General features: G+C 43.5%; 1 protein-coding gene across 5 annotated transcripts in view; it reads left to right on the forward strand.

Moving 5' to 3' along the window:
• Positions 1-17,969, forward strand: part of AMOT (angiomotin) — a 60,757-nt gene that overhangs the window by 25,396 nt on the left and 17,392 nt on the right. For all 5 annotated transcript variants that reach the window (XM_055727420.1, XM_055727419.1, XM_027798566.2 and 2 more), the window contains 6 exons: positions 1,321-1,486; positions 2,886-3,804; positions 10,294-10,747; positions 12,571-12,715; positions 14,095-14,187; positions 16,861-17,006. In XM_055727420.1, the coding sequence (XP_055583395.1) occupies positions 2,933-3,804; positions 10,294-10,747; positions 12,571-12,715; positions 14,095-14,187; positions 16,861-17,006 (1,710 nt within the window). In that variant the 5' untranslated portion in view covers positions 1,321-1,486; positions 2,886-2,932. The remainder of the gene's footprint in view (positions 1-1,320; positions 1,487-2,885; positions 3,805-10,293; positions 10,748-12,570; positions 12,716-14,094; positions 14,188-16,860; positions 17,007-17,969) is intronic.

The following is a 17,969-nucleotide window of genomic DNA, read 5'->3' on the forward strand; positions in this document are numbered from 1 at the left end:
AAAAAAAAGAAGAGTTAGTGATGATGCTGGTAGGAGGGGGACAAGGAATCCTTAACTTCTGTTGTGCAGCACTGGGAAAAGAGGCTAGAAATTGCTCTGGTTATCTGCTATCTTAATGCCTGGTTTAAAGGTTCTTTACTGCATATTTGCTGGCAGCTGTTTTCAATATATCCCTCTCAAGCTAAGTCACCAGTTAAGAATTTGACATTAGATGTTTTTTTCAACCACCATCTTGAAGTACCATACCGCACAACACAGCCTTGTTCTCTAGTTAGATATTGTTCATGTGCCTTGAAATTGCTGTTGACACCTCAAGTATTTAACTTGCAGATCTGAGATAATTTTTGTTGGGTGTGGATGTGTGCCATAATAAGACAGAGACAGAAGTATCCACGTCTGCATTCCTTCGCTACATCTGTTCACTTTGTTTTTTGCAATGTTCTGGGAAATTAAGTTAAATAAGACATTTCAATGAATATTTTTAATTTCACTAGTTCTGTGTTAATTGCCTGTCCTTAGAGTATAAGCACACCGAGTGCACAAGTATGTTCCACTTCTTTTGCGTCATTTGCCTTATTCTTTAGGGCACCTTCTGTATTAGATTTAACTGCTTCTTGAATAACATGCCTAAACACACATTTTTCTATGTTCTCCTGATTCTCCCCTCAATGGTTAAAGTTTCTTAAGTGCTTTGTATTCTGAAAGAGAAAAGTAACATAATTAAAGAATGTTTTGGGAATTAGAGCTGTGCACTGCAATATATTTCTGGCATATACTTTGTCAGTGTCCTTTTCTTCCCCTCACTTTCCCAGTCTGTAAAACAAAGCCAATATTTGTATACTGGTCATTCTCACAGTCATTTCTGAGGCATAATTTATAGAAGTTTATAAAGCATTTAACCATATCACCTTTCATCAAAGGATTTCTGCTAATACGGTTTGAAATACACAGCACCACTGGAAAAGGAGCCGTAAGCAAAGGGTATCATCATCTGTGCTGCAGCTTTCATTCTTAGCAAAAAATAAAACAATGGAGTTAAAGAATTAGCGGGTTTTAATCACTGTTTCAGTTGGAGGCACAGATGGGACAGAGCATTACTTGGCAACGTTTAATATTGGAGCAGAAATTGTCATGATTAAAGCAGCAGCTGGAGTAGATTGCTAGGGACAGGGGCGTTCATTCATCCTAAAGGGATCAAAATTGTTGGGCTCTGGGAGAAAACAAGAAGCTACAAAAGAAAAGTCTGAAATATGGCCCAAGGTTTGTTATTTCTAGGGTCTCATCTGCTGATTAAAATGATGTTTTCAATCCTTTCCTCAGAATTATTTTGGAAGCGAGGAGAGTATCAAGTGATCTGGCCTACTGAAGAGGAGACGGAAGCGATCTCCGAGTGGAGAGTTTGAACTGGCAGGAGGAAGGCTGTGCTCGTCCCCCCATGTGGCAGAACTGCTCCTCCTTACCAAGGAAGTAAAAGTGAAGGAAATAGGTATGTGCCACTTCAGACAGGATTTCAGAAGAATCATGTGCCAGGCTGGTTAATAGGGCCTGAATCCCTAGTTTGGTGAGGCAGCCTGGACTGAGGTGGATTTTAACTTTTCTCTTCCTTAACATTTGCAAAAGGGTTCTGATGCTTGTGGCAGGCTGGCCTCGGGGAGGAAACTGGGTGGTTGTGGAGACACCGAACAAAGCAGACCCTTCAGGTCTCCTGACTCCTGCAGTCCATCCCTGGTTCTGCCACAGAACGAACTGTTGGGAGCAAGTTACCTTTTACTAAGGGACAATGTTAAACAGAAAAAAGGTGTCAAGACAAAACGCTAGATGCCAATGTGTGTTCTGCTGTCAGGGCAGAGCCACAGCTTAGCCAGCAAGTAAAGCATACTCTCTATTCTGAACTGTGCTAGCTCAAAAGTAGCTCTGCTTTTAGTTAGATGTCTCAAAGGTGTCATTAATTTTGGGTATTTCAACTCATGGCCAATGGGCTTGAGTTTCCATGACAAATTCCTGACTCCACTGGGAGACTGAACGAAGTGTAATCACTGTTGGTCACTGACTTAATCTGTACTTAGGATGTGCTTGACATTGGCTCTTTGTGTTTCTCTCATTGGCACACAGTGTTTTTCCTGCCACTCAGGCCTTTTTCTGTTCCTTAGATCAGACAACTCTTTTTCCTCCTCTTGCATTTGCATGCATTCAGCTGATGATATTTAGATGTGTGAGGATTTGGTTGCCTTTGTGTAGCAGGAAGTTACAGAGTCCTTGCTTGCACCACTATGTAGTGTTGTCTGCAGCAGGGAGACTAGGTGCTGATCTCACTCTGGGTATTTCATAACTCTAAAAACCTGCTGGCTAACGAGGTATTCATTAATTGCTTTAAATGATCTAAGTTAAGAGATTTCTTTACTTCCTTTGAACCATATACTGTCTCAATGGGCCTCTCTTTCTTTCTTTTTTCTTTTTTTTCTTCCTTAAAGCTGACAAATTGCTGATTTCACCCTTTAATCCTTGTCTGCCTGCAAATATGGGAAGTGTATTTCACTGTTGGTAGCCCTAAGTGTAAAGCAAACAGGCATTTTTACCATCATCCTGTGAATTATCGGTCTCTTTTCTGCCTGAAAGCAGCCTTGCTGTCTGAGGCATTCAGCATGCATACCTACAGCCTGCAGTCGATTGATATTCCTATAAACTTGCAAGTCACCTTTCATCACCTTTTGAAGGCTATGCCCCCTGGCATGCAAGTCCTTCTTAGGTCAAGGGCCTTAATGACCCCCATTGTTATGGGAACCTTTGGTAATCTAACCTGCTTTTTTTCTGTATTTCAAGCCATTGCTCTTAAATGTCTCTTGCTTGATCCACTCAGGCCTAATAACCGTGTCTCCTTTCCTTAGGTCAAGGGCAGCTTTTACATTCCACCCAAAAGGCACCACAGTTTGAGATGAGGAATTCAGAAGAGCAAGCAGCTACGACAGTTTTACAGCGCCTGCTGCAGGAGCAGCTCAGATACGGAAACCCAAATGACAACCGTAACCTTCTTGCCTTACACCAGCAAGCCACAGGAAATGCCCCCCCCTTCAACAGCACCGGGAGTCCAGCATCTCAGAACGAAGGGCTGAGCTCCCAGGACCACCAGCTTGTGACTCATGCTGCCCGTCAGGAGCCCCAGGGCCAGGAGATACAGGTGGACAACAGCATCATGGAGAAGCAGCTCTCCCCGCGACTTCAGAACAGCGAGGATCTCCCGACCTACGAGGAAGCCAAAGTCCAGTCGCAGTATTTCAGGGGCCAGCCACACGCTAGTGTCGGGGCAGCGTTCTACGTAACAGGGGTCACCAACCAAAAGATGAGGACTGAAGGGCGGCCCACGGTTCAGCGGGTGAGCCCAGGCAAGGTCCACCAGGATGAGGGACTTAAGGACCTCAAGCAAGGGCATGTCCGCTCCTTGAGCGAGAGGCTGATGCAGCTGTCCTTGGCCACCAGTGGTGTCAAGGCCCATGCGCCTGTCACGAGCGCGCCACTCTCCCCCCTCTCTCCGCTTTCTCCTCAGCAGTCCAGCGACCCTTATAAAAATTCTGGCTCCAATGAGTTCTACAAGAACTCGGTGCAGCCCCCTTCCCAGCCCAACATGAAAGGAATGGAGCAGCGGGGTCCTCCTCCAGAGTATCCTTACAAAAATGTGTCCACCCCGTCTATGAACTGCAAACCTCAGGACTCGGGACATTTCTATAGTGATCATCGCATGAGCCAGCAGGGAAGATCTGATGGGCCTATGATGAGGTATCAACATCCCCCCGAGTATGGGTCAGTCAGGTAAGCAAGATCTTAAGACAAACGCCATGACAGCCACATAAGGAAAGATGGTATAAAAACTCGGTCCATCACCCTCACTCCTGAGGCGGGTTTTCTTTCAGGAAAGATCCCATCTTTATTGTGTGAGATGACATACTGTATTCAGCTACAGGCTGTGTCTGGAAGGGCTGTAACCTGTTTTAGTAGCTTAACTAGAGAGGCCTGACACTTTTTAAAGAAAAACACAAATAAATAAATAAATAAACCAACCAACCAAAACAAAAGAAGCCAGCCTGATTTTATGGCATGAGGAAGTTTAATACTGAGGCTCCAGAGCCTTACAAAAGGTTTGCTGCAAAAGCCAAAGTGATGGTGTGATTCATTGTAGAAACTTGCAGTTACTTATTGCAAGGCTTAAGCTGTTCTTTAATTACATCTGCTCAGACAAAAGAGTTTTTTAAGATTTAAACTGCATCTAAATGCTATGAAGGAAAGGAGAAAGTGAATGAAAGCAATAATGGTGCAGGTAACAAAAATGACCTGGGCTTCCTTTTGAGTTTTTCAGACTTTATTTTCAGTGGACCAGAGTATAGGAGTGGAAAAAGGAGCGTGCTTTGTGCCTCATCCCAAAACTTGCTTGTTTAGCTTTTGCTAATTTTCCTTGCATCATTTGAAATCTCAGCCTGTTCTGGTTTCCTCTAGATAAGGAGCTAGATTTGGCTTGAGCCGAACACTGTTGTCCGTGTGGGTGAAGATGAAGTTTTATTCAGTTGGGCTAAAAATACGGCTTTGCTTGACTTGTTTTCTTACCATCTCATCTCAGTCCAAGACCAGGTGGGATTTGGTATTTTGGCCTCATTTTGAAGCTAAAAGGGTAATACAAAAGAGCAACAGGAGGGCATTGCTACAATGAGTAAATGGTGAGGACTCTGTGCGTTTGTGTTTGCACATAATGTGTTGTGTTTTGAGGGGAGCATGAAGAAGAAACCAGTCTGTATTTGGGAACAGAGCCTGAGCTTTGGGGAATTTGAATCTGCTCAGAACCTTCCTAGTCCTATGGGGAGCTATTTTCAGAGTTTGTCCACCATTGTTTGTGATCTGAAATGACTTCAGCAGCATACAAGCCTGATGAAAAGGCCCTTTGATCTGGCTAAATAAATAATAAAGAGGCCAGGAAAAGGGGAAGTAAAGGGTTTAGGGGGGGTAATGACTGTAGAAGCTCGTTGCAAATGTGTTTGAAAATTCAAAGGCCTCAAATCTCGGTGCACACAGGAAAGGGAAACAGATCCTTGACGGCTATGCTGCATCAGAAATACTCATAATATTATATATAGCGAATCTGAGACGTAGCCTGCTTGCTGTTTAAGGGAGAGGTATTTGAAAACACGCCAACAGTCAGCTCCTCTAGACAGGGTGATTTTTGTCTGTATTGGATGGATCCTGGCTGCTTTGAAAGAACATGGTGGGGGGAAGGGGGAGGAGGAGAAAGGTTCAGCTGGCAAGGTTTCCAGTAGGGGAAGCAACTGAAATTTGTCTTCAAAGCATTGGGAATCTAATGAGGTTACTTTTTAACCTAAATAGCTGCACAGAGGAGAGGTTTCCTTTGCAAGCAAATGCTGAAGCAGTAGAACAATTGCAAGACTAATCCATAAATTACAGAGCAGCGTAGCAAAGGAAGGGAGCGAGTCCTCTATTCCCCTCCCTCTCCTACACACTTTAAGAGAAACTGTCATTTAGACAAGAAACCTTCTGTGTTCCTAAAGGTGCAGCTGGGTAGTGGTGTGAGGATTTTAAAGGCATACAGCTTTCGGGAGTGCATTTGCCTCACACCAGGCAGTGCTGACGAGCGTCTTTGCAGCCTCGCTGGGATGATAAAGTATTTTCAGAGACTCCAGTTTTCCTGCACTGCAGCTCAGTGTTTATCGGGATTAATTTGGATTGGTAAATATGTGCATTTTTTGAACAGTGCGTCAAGGAAACAAAGCCCCTTCTTTCTGCTGGTGAAGCCACACCCTTTTCTGCGGGTTTTCCCCCTCATTGTTCGGGGGAATTTGAGGGTGACCTAACGATGCGGTTAAATAAAACTCGTTGAGCAAGATAAACATTGGGGAATTCACAGCATTCTCATGCTTCACCCTCCCCAGTCTGGGAAAGGAATGGGCTGTGTGGTAAGTTTAAACCAGTCTGCAAGCAGTTTGCCTCACCTGCTCTTGGGCGGTGTAAGTTTGGGAACACGTATGTGTTCGTAATGATGTTGGTTTAATGTAAATACTGGGCATGCCGGAGGCATCTGTGCTGTTATGTGGAAGTTTTAGAGAAAGTTCAGAAGAGGGCTGGCTGCATGTGAAGCTCCAAAATCCTGTTCTCTCCCCAGTATCTGAACTGCACTTTAGCACTGGTGATGAAAACAAACCTTCAGCTCTAAGAGGAGAAGACGGGCGCCTTGGGCTCAGTGTCCTATGGGGTTCCAGCGTGTCCTGTGGCAGAACAGCAAGAGATGGCGGGCAAGGGGCTCCTGCTGATGCGGTTTTGGGTGCAGAGGAAGCTTGCTGTCTCTCTGATTCAAGCGCCATCCTCTGTTCAGAGCCCAAATGACTGAACTCCTGCTGTGGTGATTAATCCCATTGACTTCAGAGAAACTTTGAGAAGGAGGTCTGCAGAATTTGGCCCATAATTAGTAAATCACTTCTGTGCACTGTGTTCCCCTGAGCAGCATCAAAGTGGGGGACAATCAGGTATGATTAGGAAGCTGAACAAAAATGCATTGGTTTGGTTTCAGCTGTCTAATCAAGTGGAGTCTGCTCCCTCCTGCAGTCAGCGTTTCCTGGTGTGTGCAGGAGGGCTGTGGAAGAGAGGGGAACTGTAGCTTCTTGAACATGAAACAAGGAGAAGCTGGGGAGGCAGAAAAAATTTTAACGAGCCAGAGACCTTTCCTGATCTCTTGTCATTCTTCTGCCCTCCCCACTTTGTTGCTCTAGCCGCCGATCTTCTGCGTGACTTCATGTTTGCAATCCTGGCAGCCTCAGGACTCCTGATGGCTGCATTTGCTTGCAGAGCTGCCCTTACTGCATATCTCTGTCTTCATGACTTAAAAGCTAATGTGACCTCTGTAGCTGCATAACTATAAATCCAGGTTTGTACTTGGCCCACGTGGTGTGTTTCTCCGATACGCACCAGGGACTGTAAGAGAAGCAGAGATTCTCGTGTGATAGTCTTCAAAATGAAGTGGCCCTTGAAGTTATGCTTTCAAACTTTAAACACTTGCGGGAATTATTGCTCTGAGCTTTTTTCCTATTTGGGGTTTTCAGGTCTTTATGACACTAAGGCAAATGGAAGGAGAATGTGTAATTTTTTTTTCCATTTATTTTGAGAGTCTTTCTGCATTTTTGCATGACGTGGTTAGTTTATATACGATTTTGATTACTACTGGCAGGGTTACCTGAGGACTGATCCTCTCATGGAGGGAAGTTTCTACTACCATTCTATCAGCAATTCTGTTAGGTGACTCCAATAGTGATTTGTACCTTAAAATTTTGCAGTCTGTCTTTAGAATCTTGAAAAGTCCAGTTGTGTGCATTTACCTTTCTGAATCTCAGTCCAAAATTGCTTTAGCAGAGAAATAAATTCCACAATTCTCATGTTAATCTGAACCCACTATATATATATATTTATGTAAGACAAAATTGAAAGTAGTGGGGATGCTAAAAAGTTCTTTGAATGTGTATGTAAAAGTTTGCATACAAGATCTTAAAGGGTTTAGCTGTCACTGTGAGGTTACTAGGATTTTAAAATATTTTTTTTAAGGATAGGATGTATTACCCCATCTACATTATCTCATTTTGCTAGGAATGTAAACGCATTTGTGACATTTTGGATGTTGGTAACGCAACAGAACTAGAGGCTCCCAGCTCTCGTGTTTTAGCCTGAACCCACAAGACTGGTATAATTTCAAGATTACAAGAGGCATCACATGTGAGTGCCAAGATGCTGGAAATCTTGGAAATGTATCTTGTTTAGAAATACTCAGCCATGATTTCCTAGAGTTGTTCTTTACAATAAGTTTTTTTAAAAAGTCATTACCAGGCATGTCGGTACAAAGACTGTCCCTTCAGAACTGAGCTGCTGTTGTTTTTCCTTGGCCATCTTTATGTTCCTGTCATTAGTGCTCAGGTCCTGCAGAAATGGCAAGATGCTGCCCATGTGTTTCTGATGGCAGAATAACGAGATGCCTTTAGTTAAATAGCTCAAATTGTTCACATTGGCATCCAAATAGTCCTCATTAGGCTTGCAATATTAACACATTGAGATCAACTGAGTCAGTGTCTTTGAGTAACTGCTTCAAGTTGTTTTCAGGCTGGAGAGGATTTTGTAGGTTCACAATTGGAAAGGTGGGTTTTTGCATCCATGAGGGCAGACTGGCAATGTATCTCTTTTGATCTAACCTCTGTAGGTCATCATAGATTAAATGTCACAGCAAGGTTATTCCCTAATTGATTATAATGTCAAAACAGAGGTGCGTGATGTTAGGTGAAGAATAAGCTCAAGGAGATGAGTGATTTCTGAAGATGCGAAGTTTTAGCTCTGCATGTAACTGGTTGAGCTGAGAAAGTTGCTGGAAACCACCTGAGACAAACCAGATGACCTTGAGCATGGCGTGTGACTGGTTTGCCTCATTCTTCATTATGAGAACTGGCAAATAAAGGTAATGAAATAAATGCAACAATAAGTAGAGCTGACCTCCCAGGAGGGGAGGAACCAAATTGCTGCTACTATACTGAACATTCCTGAGGAAATGAATTGCACATCTCTCTTCTGCATGACCCTTGAGATCTGCATGCTGCATATGATCATTCTTGGGGAAAGACAGCTCTTGAAATGATGTTGCTGGCAGGGACCACAGTCACCTGAGTGTGAGAAAGAGAGAAACAGTAACTAAAGCAGTCATTATTTGTTTTTTCCTAATTGACAAAGGCTGGATTTGTTTCACCATTAAGGAGTTTGAACATGAGCTTGCAGGTTTCTGTGCACCTTCTCTGCTGGAAAGCAGGGAAAATAAGACATAAGATGCATGATATTGAAATAGCGAACTCTGCGCTGGGCTGAGAATGTACGGACTCCTACATGTGCTGCCAGCCAGATGTGAGTAATGCAGACGTTTCCTCTTTGGACGGTTATGAAGAGTTGATGCATTCTTTCTGCAGAGAACAGGAAGGATGATGCTGAGTGTTTGCACATTGGCTGAGAAGCCTGTTGTGTAACACTTTAGTTCCCAGTTCAGCTTCGTGCTTGCCGTTGTCAATTGACGTGCCACCAATGCTCCTGGTGCGGTGGGAGAGCTGTGCTGTGGGCTGTCTTGTATACCCAGTACCCCTACTGCACTCAGCAGAGCAAGCTTGTAGGCTCCTTCCTGTGAACGCAGCCAACCCTGGGGGTATTCTGTAGCAGCTATGGCCAGGTGGAACAACAATATATGCTTTTCCAGCTGCAGAGTTTAACTGCATCCCAAAGGATGAGAAATTTTATCAGAAGAACAGGAGTGCTTCAGAATGCGTTGAACTGCCAGACTGGCTCTGCACCAGGCTAAGGTCTGTGCTTAAGAAGAGACTGGCTCCAGCATGGACAGGGAGTGACTTCAACTGTTAGAATAAAGAACGTGCAGAGAAGTTAAAGGTTGAATGTCTTTGGCAGAGGAAGCAAAACCTGCCTCCCGAGGTCATCCAAGCACGATAAATCCATGCAGTGTTCTAAGAGAGATTTCTTACTTGACTAATGCAGCAGAAGTTGAGCTGGGGATCTCCAGCTTCTGGGAAATGTGAGCTGGTGCAGCTTATAGTTAGTTCTATGACAGACTCAAGTATGTTATAGATTGCTAGATTTGTCTTTGGTATCCTATAGAGGTTATTGTTAGGAGCAGCAGACATACCTACTGCATAGGACTGAGGGTGATTCTGAATCAAAAGGCTGCTTCTGATTCTTTGATTGGTTTTCAGATTGTTTAACTGTCCCATTTGACCAGGCTGCAGCTGCTTGGTTGATATTTCAGAAAGTTCAAATCAGTGGTGCTGGCGTAATAGGATAGAGCTTAGCCAGTCCCTTTAACTTTGTATCTTGAATTGCAGAAGAAAATTCATTGTTTTCTCTGTGAGAGTTGGCGCATTTCTGGACAGCCCATTCCTAACAGTCCTCAGTTTAGCCATTTTATCCACAAAGTGTGGAAAAGAGTTATAAATATAATTTAGGTCAGTAGTTGTTGATGGAGTTTGTTTTAGTATTTCTGTATAGACTCAAGAGGAAAGACCTTTGTGCACTTAGAATATATTCTATGATAATGATTTGATTTTGAAACTTTTAAAAAAACAATTTATAAAAATGAGGAAAACCTCACATATGAGTCTTTTGTGTGGGAAGACCTGTGGATAGTAGCTACACAGGTCATCTCATGCCTTGTCCCTGGGTTTGTGCACCATCTTCTGCATGACTTTGATGGAGTTTCTGTGCTCTCTTTTCCAGGCAGAACCCAGATATGCAGCTGCAGTTACAACAGAGACCACCTCACCACCACAGCCCAACTTCTTCCTTGACATCCCTGGGATCTTTGACTTTGCTTCAGTCTCCGCCACCTTCCAGGCTGTCCCCTTCCCAGCATCAGCAACCTCTGACTCCAAGCCAGGGAGATCCTGGCATTCTGCCACGGACCCAGCAGCCATTCTTGTCAAACCAAGTCCATCAGGGAGATTTGTACCGACTATGTCAGCCCTTCCTAGGCCCGCAGCAGCAGCAAGGAGATTCCTATTCAGTAATGTCCCGGGCTCAGCAGATACCTTCCCCATATCAGCAGATGCAAGTAGATCCTTTTGCCATAGTTTCCAGGGCCCAGCAGATGGTGGAAATCCTGTCCGAAGAGAACCGGTCTCTACGACAGGAGCTGGATGGGTGTTATGAGAAAGTAGCCCGGCTGCAGAAGGTGGGTGTTTCTGGATATCAGGCACTCTCCTGTGTCTAGTATCATCCATGATTGAATCATCTGATCTGCAACTGTTACATTCCTTGCTTAAGGGATTGATTATCTACTTTAGAGTCTTTTATATGCAGATTGATTAGTCTGTATCCTGTCCCTTCAGGCATCAGCTTAACTTTGTCAGAAGGCAGAATCACAACCTTCAGTTTTATTCTGACAGTTTATTGACCATGCTCAGAGGAGCATCCTCATCAGCTGCCTTGAACAGGCCTACTGCTTAGCTTGCTTGGTTAAATTAAAGCTAGTGTTCTTATATCCACGATAGCAGGGGCTTCATTGTCCCATCAGTCTAAAAGACTTTAGAGGCTGCAGGAAGGGCCTGTTGGAAATTACATGAGACCATAGTCACTCAAAGAGGCAACAGGGGACATTGCTACAAAACTGGTTGGTAGGACAGTGTGCGAGGCAAGTACTGCTGCTACGGCTTCATAAAAGAGACTTGGACTGCAGGACTGACACTAACACTTCTTTTGTCACTCTCTCAGTACTATGCATCTTCCACAAAAACTTAGTATCTTGTTTTGGATCGAGCTATTTGCTACCTTTGGCTTTATGAAACAAGTAGAGTAAGTGATGCTAAAATGTTTGTAAAAAAAACTCCCAGTGAGACCCATGATTAACGTGCATGTGTAGAGGTATTTTCATTGCAGCCTCATAGAAATAACTTGTTGATGACCAGTGGTTTAAAGCTGTGCAGCAGGCCAGTTTTGCTTTTGCCTTGCAGTTGTGAAAAGGGTGATGTGACTTGCAATTTAGGACTTTGTGGGCCTTGCTGTGCTTGTTGCACTGAGCAGTCTCCAGGGCCATAAAAATCTGTGGCTGCTCAAAACACTTCTTTGAGTTCAGGTGACCAGTGTGGCTTTCCACACTCTGTTCCCTATGGTACCTCTTTCCAGGGACATATGTTCATTTTGTTGTATTTTTCTGGGAAGGTTCCTGGCCAGGAAATGCTTTAGAGAAATGTTTGACAGCTTCCTGGTAATGAAAGATGGATAAAAATGTGCTTCCCTCCACCCCGCTGTTGGATCACTTGCTGTAGGCAGTGCTGATGGAGTTTGCAGTTCTGTGGATCCGTACTTCCATAGCAATGCAAGCCATGCCTGTTAAGGAGAGTTAAAAGTGAATCTCCTTCTGCTCTGGATGATCAGAGAAGCTTTACACTGAAGGCTAGGAGGATGGATAAAACATATTTTACTGCAAATGTTTCCCTCCCCCCACTTTAGTAAACTGAATATTTAAAAGCACAACTAAGTTGTAGAAATGTACACAGAGAAGATGTGGAGGTTTTATTGTGAATGTTGGACCATAACAATTACAGAGCTGCAGAGTTCATCAGAAATGCAGCATTACTGCTGGCATTTTTTTAGCATAGTTTTGTCTGCCTTTCTTGTTGTATTTTACTTATTCAACTTGATACCACATTAGCTATTTATATAAGCACTTCTCACTCAAACTAGTAAGAGTGCCAAACTGCCCCAGTCTTAGAAAAAATTAGATTACATTTGCACTTCTTCGATTTGGTATATTTATGCTTTCATCATATCAGGGAAACAGAGCTAGAGTCTGGAAGGAGAGTCCAGATCTTTTTTTCAGCCATTGGTATTTTTTATACAGAAGGATCCATCACAAACCTGAGACTGTTGTTTCACTTGATGTATAGCTGTAGGTTTCTTTCAATAAAGAAAACTGGAGAGAAAGTAATCTGCTTTCTGAGGCTGAACAAATTGTAGTGATAAAACAGTAAGTGCTTGTTTTCACTTCCACTGCAGCTGGAAACAGAAATTCAGCAAGTTTCAGAGGCATACAAAAACCTGGAGAAGTCATCCTCTAAGCGGGATGCCCTGGAAAAGGCCATGAGGAACAAACTGGAAGGAGAAATTCGTAGGCTTCATGATTTCAACAGGGATCTGAGAGGTGAATGAAGTAAAACTTGTGTTCTTCATGTTTTGTTTTTTGTTGTTGTACTCACTTGGCAGGACAGTGTTTTGCCGCAGAATTCACTGTGTGTGTCATCGCAACTAGTATATGACAGAATTCTCAGGTATAGTCGGTAGTTTGAGATTTTAATGGCTTGCTGAGAGTGTGGAAAAGACAGGTTTAGGAGAGTGCTGTAGTCTCTCATTTCCAGCCTGTTTCTCATTGAGAAGAAACATGTGATAAGCCAAATACCATAAACCAGATGCAAGCCTGGAATTCTCTCTTGTCTTATATCCTAGGCACAATTTGTACAATTTGTTTGGTTTATACAAATGGAAAGACGTTTTGCTGACTGCCTAATCCCACACCAGGCATGTTCACTTTATTTCCTGTCCAGTGACCCTTTTGCACTGACATACAAACTGCAGACTGCCTGTTCTTCCTGAAGGTCTTGTCATTTCTTATCAGCGTAGGCATCTGTTTTTTTGGATCTCCCTTCCTTTTCCAGAGTGAGATGTTATTAGTATCTGGTTTTTGCTAAGAGGCTGAGGCAGTGTGACAGCTGGCAGGGGAGAGTGATGTTGAATGGTATTTGACCTTAACATGGGTAAAAGTTTAAGCATTAGTTTGAAAGGAAAAAAAAAAAATAATCTGCAATTTGAGATGTCTTAAGGATGCACAATCAGTCAGTCAAACTGTAAGTTTGATTTGTTTATGAAAGCCTTCTGATTGTCCTACGTGTCATCTCTTCTCACTGCCCCTAGTCTCCTACTAAGAATGTGTTCCCAGAAATTGTTTTGCATCCAAGAAGTAAGGCCATACAGTGCCCAGTGCTATCCAGGACAGTACACAAAGGCCTGCGTTAAATAATCTTACTCATAATAAAACACAGCATAAGCATTTCAGTCTTATTTTCGTAGACTGATACAAATTTCTAACAGCCTGCAGCAGAAGAACTGTTAAGCTGTCTTTAGGGTTTTACACCTTTCCCTAAAGTCAGGTAATTGGAACAGTGATTTAATCTTCTAACTATTAAGATTTAGTGGATAATTATAAGGCAATCTTTTAATTGCATGGTGAGATTTATTTGGGTGGAAAAAATAAGGTGTCTTATTTTTAAAAAATGGAAAAAATAAACTTCTAATTTCTTTGGAACTTTATTTAACCTGTTTTGTCTCACTGAGAGTATTTTCTCAAGGATGTAATTAGGAACATTGCAAAAGTGAGTGCTAGCTTCTGATGGGCTTTTAACTTTTGGCTGTGTAGAATTAGGAGATCCATTCCCCTAGCTTGCATTAGAAATGTACTGAGCAGACATGACTTAATGCTTGAAAGTTTTAATTACTTAGTGTTCCTTTTGTTGAAAATTCTTGCAGAACGTATGGAGACAGCCAACAAGCAGCTTGCGGAGAAGGAATTTGAGGGGTCTGAAGACAATCGGAAAACCATCTCTCAACTCTTTGCACAAAGTGAGTTACGCAGTCATTATGGGTCAGTAGAAATGCTCCAGTCATCCTGGGAAGGATAACAATACAGCAGGTTGGCGTAGTTCAGAGCTGTCGGTTTTCTAGTGGGAGAGAAATCAGGACAGTGACAGTCCAAAACTGGCAGTGGAGAAAGGAGGAAGGATTCAAGAATTCCTTTTCTGTCAGTACATAAAGTCCATCTGATGGCGTTTATTAGAGATCTTCGGGCAAATTTAGTTTGCAGTTGAACTGTAAAATTAGTGTTTACCCCATAATGTACGGGATATTTTTTCCACCGATTTTGTCCCCTGAAAGCTTTGGAATTAAACCTTTCCAGGCTGACAAGAGTCCTGGCGTGAGTTAAGGCCAGTGGGACTGGAACCTGATAGGCCTCCTGTCTCTTTCCTCTTTAATTTGCTACTGCCCTATCCAGTTCAGCAAAAATAAAAAGGATGAACACTGCCTGCAGTAAGCTGGGCTGGGTAGGGGTCATGAATTCTGTCCACAGCAGTGGATTTATCACCAGGCAAACCAAAATGAGGGATGTGAAATGCTGCTTTTTCTTTGTACTGAACTGTCTTGAGGCCGATGGCAATGAGCCAACTTTTCTCTCATCCCAGAGTGTACTCCACCCTTCTGACAATGCTCACTTTTCTCCAATTGTTATATAAAAAGGTAATGCAATAAAATTGCAAAATAGAGATTTTCTGTGTTGTAACACACAGTGCTTCTACTCTGACAAATGCTGGTATCCCTCTCTCGTGTTGTCTTCAGCTTATGCCTTGTGGCTTACGTTGCAAGCAGATGGCTGTCAGGGTGTGAATTCAAAACTCCTGGTGGCAGTGGAAAGTCTGTGAGTTTAGTCTCACATTCAGACTGATTGGGTGGACTTTGAGGTTCATAGGTTCACCCAGAGAGGTGGGAAGATCAAAGCAGCGAGGCCTCACATTCAGTTTCTCCCTTTGGATGAACATGGAAACCACAGTGCTACATTTCATCAGTCCCAGCATTTCTAGGGGTGCATTAGGCACTTCTCAAGTGAAGCAGTACTCATTTGGGGAGAAGTCTGAAACAAAAAACATCCAAAAGCCTTACTGCAAGCACTTAGAGATTAACAAACAGACTGCTTGCTGGCACTGATTGATACCTGCTGGCATAATGCCACCTTGTCTCATCTCTACCCATTTTCTGCAATACATTTTATCGTGCTAACACTGTCAGCAGCTCATTTCCTGGGTGGAGGAAAAAATACTGGGATGAGAGGGATGGGGAAAAGAATAGGCAGATGGTGACATTAGCCTTTTTCCTTGTGTCTTATGTCACAGGTTAGCTCTGAGTTTGCAGTCAGGGTTTGCTCTGCAGAGTTCTGGGTGCTGTTGGTGGACAGGTTTGTTTTGCAACCTGTGTGTGGGCTGCATTGATTCCCTAGCAGAAGGGAATCTTTAGCTACTCTGTGTTGCTAAAGCTTTGCTTCTGGCTCTCTGCTGGCAGAAGAAAGGGAATAATTGTGGTCCTGTAAATATAGTTATGCACATGCTTGCACAAACGGGCCTGTGTACTCCATATGCAGTCTGTCCTAACACCCAGGATCTAGTTCCTGTTTTTCAAGCCTTCCACTCCTTGTCCTCATTCCTTTGTCATGGGATATTGGTTTCTGGAATGCAGTTTCTCTGGTGTCATCAGTGCTGGGTGTAGATCACTCCAGGGAGTATTCTGTGGTTATGTATCCAGCAAGTGCGTTAATGTTATCATTGTAGCTGGTTGGCTTGAGCTGGGAATGACAACATATACAGAGGACATCAGCTCTGTGTTGTGGCTTTGCTTTACACTCCTGCGTGATAATTTCTCCAGTCCTTGGTTATTTTATCCTATTACTTTTTTTTTTTATGAAGGCTGTTGCCCTGTTCCTGAAACACACAGCGTAGCTCTCCCACTAGGTCCAGCTCTTTTTGGAGAGCAGCAGCAAAGGACCAGCTGCTGTGCTTGGGGTGGCTTTAAAGCATCAGGCGTGAACTCTCAGAGCTGGGCAAAAGGCTTTCTTGAACTGCAGGTCTGCTTTGAACAGTGACAGAATAGATGCATGTGTCTCAGTTCTGGCCCAGGGCCTTGTTTTTAAGGGCAGTAGGGGAAGAGTGAGGAATTCTCATTGCTCGCTTGTTGTCTGACTCCTCTGATGTCCTACTTTGCTGGTAGTACCAAATGGATGTAACTTTGAGGAGGACAGCTGCCCCAGGCAGAGCAGCCTTCCTGTTTGTGGGGTCAGTTTGAAAAAAATTTTCCAGGCACAGAAGCCTGCCATCTCCTGGGATATTAAAATTACCTAGTTTGTTTTCTACCACTGAAAGCTCAGAGGTAAAGAGGTGCCAAGTTTCACAAACCATCTGCATAATCAGAGCAAATTACCTAACTGTACTGAGCGATGCACCTTCTATTCCTTCTTGCTAGCATTGTGGCACATTGTCACTTGAAAGTACCATACTTGTTTTTCAGGGTTACAACTCCCCTTCCTTGAAAGCCATGTACCTTTTTTTTTTTTTCTCCGTAGCATTAGATTTGCATTCTCTGTCTTGTGAGAAGTTCCAGTACAATCTTTCCTTCACCTCTGATGTGAAAGACTCTTGAAAGCTGGGTAGAGACGAGTGCTGTCCATTGATAGCTCTCACTTTGTTTTGATAGACAAGGAAACACAGCGGGAAAAAGAGAAACTGGAAATTGAACTGGCTGCTGCACGCTCCACCAACGAGGACCAACGAAGACACATCGAGATCCGAGACCAGGCCTTGAACAATGCTCAGGCCAAGGTGGTGAAACTGGAGGAGGAGGTAAGGATGCTGGGAGAGAGAAATTAGGGTAGCTTGAGTTCCAGTAAAAATGACTGTGGGAATGAGTTTGTCTTGTGCAAATTAGTAGGAAATCTGCTTGCTTCAAAGCTGTTTATATCTGCTTAGCTTTGTGTTGGTTAGCTAAACCACTGAACTGTGCACAGATAAGCCACAAATCTGTATTTCCTTGGAAGTGCTTTCGTCTAAGCAGCCATGTTTCGTTTTCTTTTTGTTTCAACTGATAAAAGTGGGCTGGAACTGAAATCCCAACCCTGGCAACCTCCTGAACTTGGCAGAAATTCAGATCTGGATGGACTTTTAACTAATTTCAAATGAATGCAGCTTGTCCCCTTGCCAGGTGTTCCACTTACACCAGGTTATCGTGGTGCACACTGCAGATCACCACACGTGCCCAGTGTATGTAATAAGCTGGGCATGACCTTGGTTGTTTTCTCTCCTTTTCCTCCCAAGAGAGGATAATGCATTTGAGCTGCTTAGCTGGGCAGCTTTCACAGTACTTTCTTTCGTAGCCTTGTCCCTGCCACTCACACATGGCACTCACCTCGCTGCCCTTCTGCGTCATAGTGTCCGTCCTCTTTCCTCCCGCCTACTCCTTTCCTCTCAAAGGCTCCATTTCCCACTCCCAGCCTCTGCTTCCTTTATTCCTACTCTTCCTCCATAGAGAGCCTCTGGAGGAAATCTCATGACCAAGCACGCTTCCTCCACTGCAGATTTGTTCTCTCTTCCTTCAATTCTGCCATCTTCCTGCCTACTAGCATTCACCGTCACCTTCAGTCGAGCGCTGTACCTATATCCACCTGCATCTTGTTGTCTGCAGAGACGTTCCTCAAACCCTCCACTTGTCTGCTTCTACTTCTCTCTCTGTTCAGGATCCCATTGTCCAAGAGAGATGAAATGATCAAATGCAAAGTGAACGTCCTCCTGTCTTGTCTTGCCTGCGTT

The sequence above is a fragment of the Falco cherrug genome, chromosome 15 (assembly GCF_023634085.1).
Source record: "Falco cherrug isolate bFalChe1 chromosome 15, bFalChe1.pri, whole genome shotgun sequence".
Lineage (NCBI taxonomy): Eukaryota > Metazoa > Chordata > Aves > Falconiformes > Falconidae > Falco > Falco cherrug.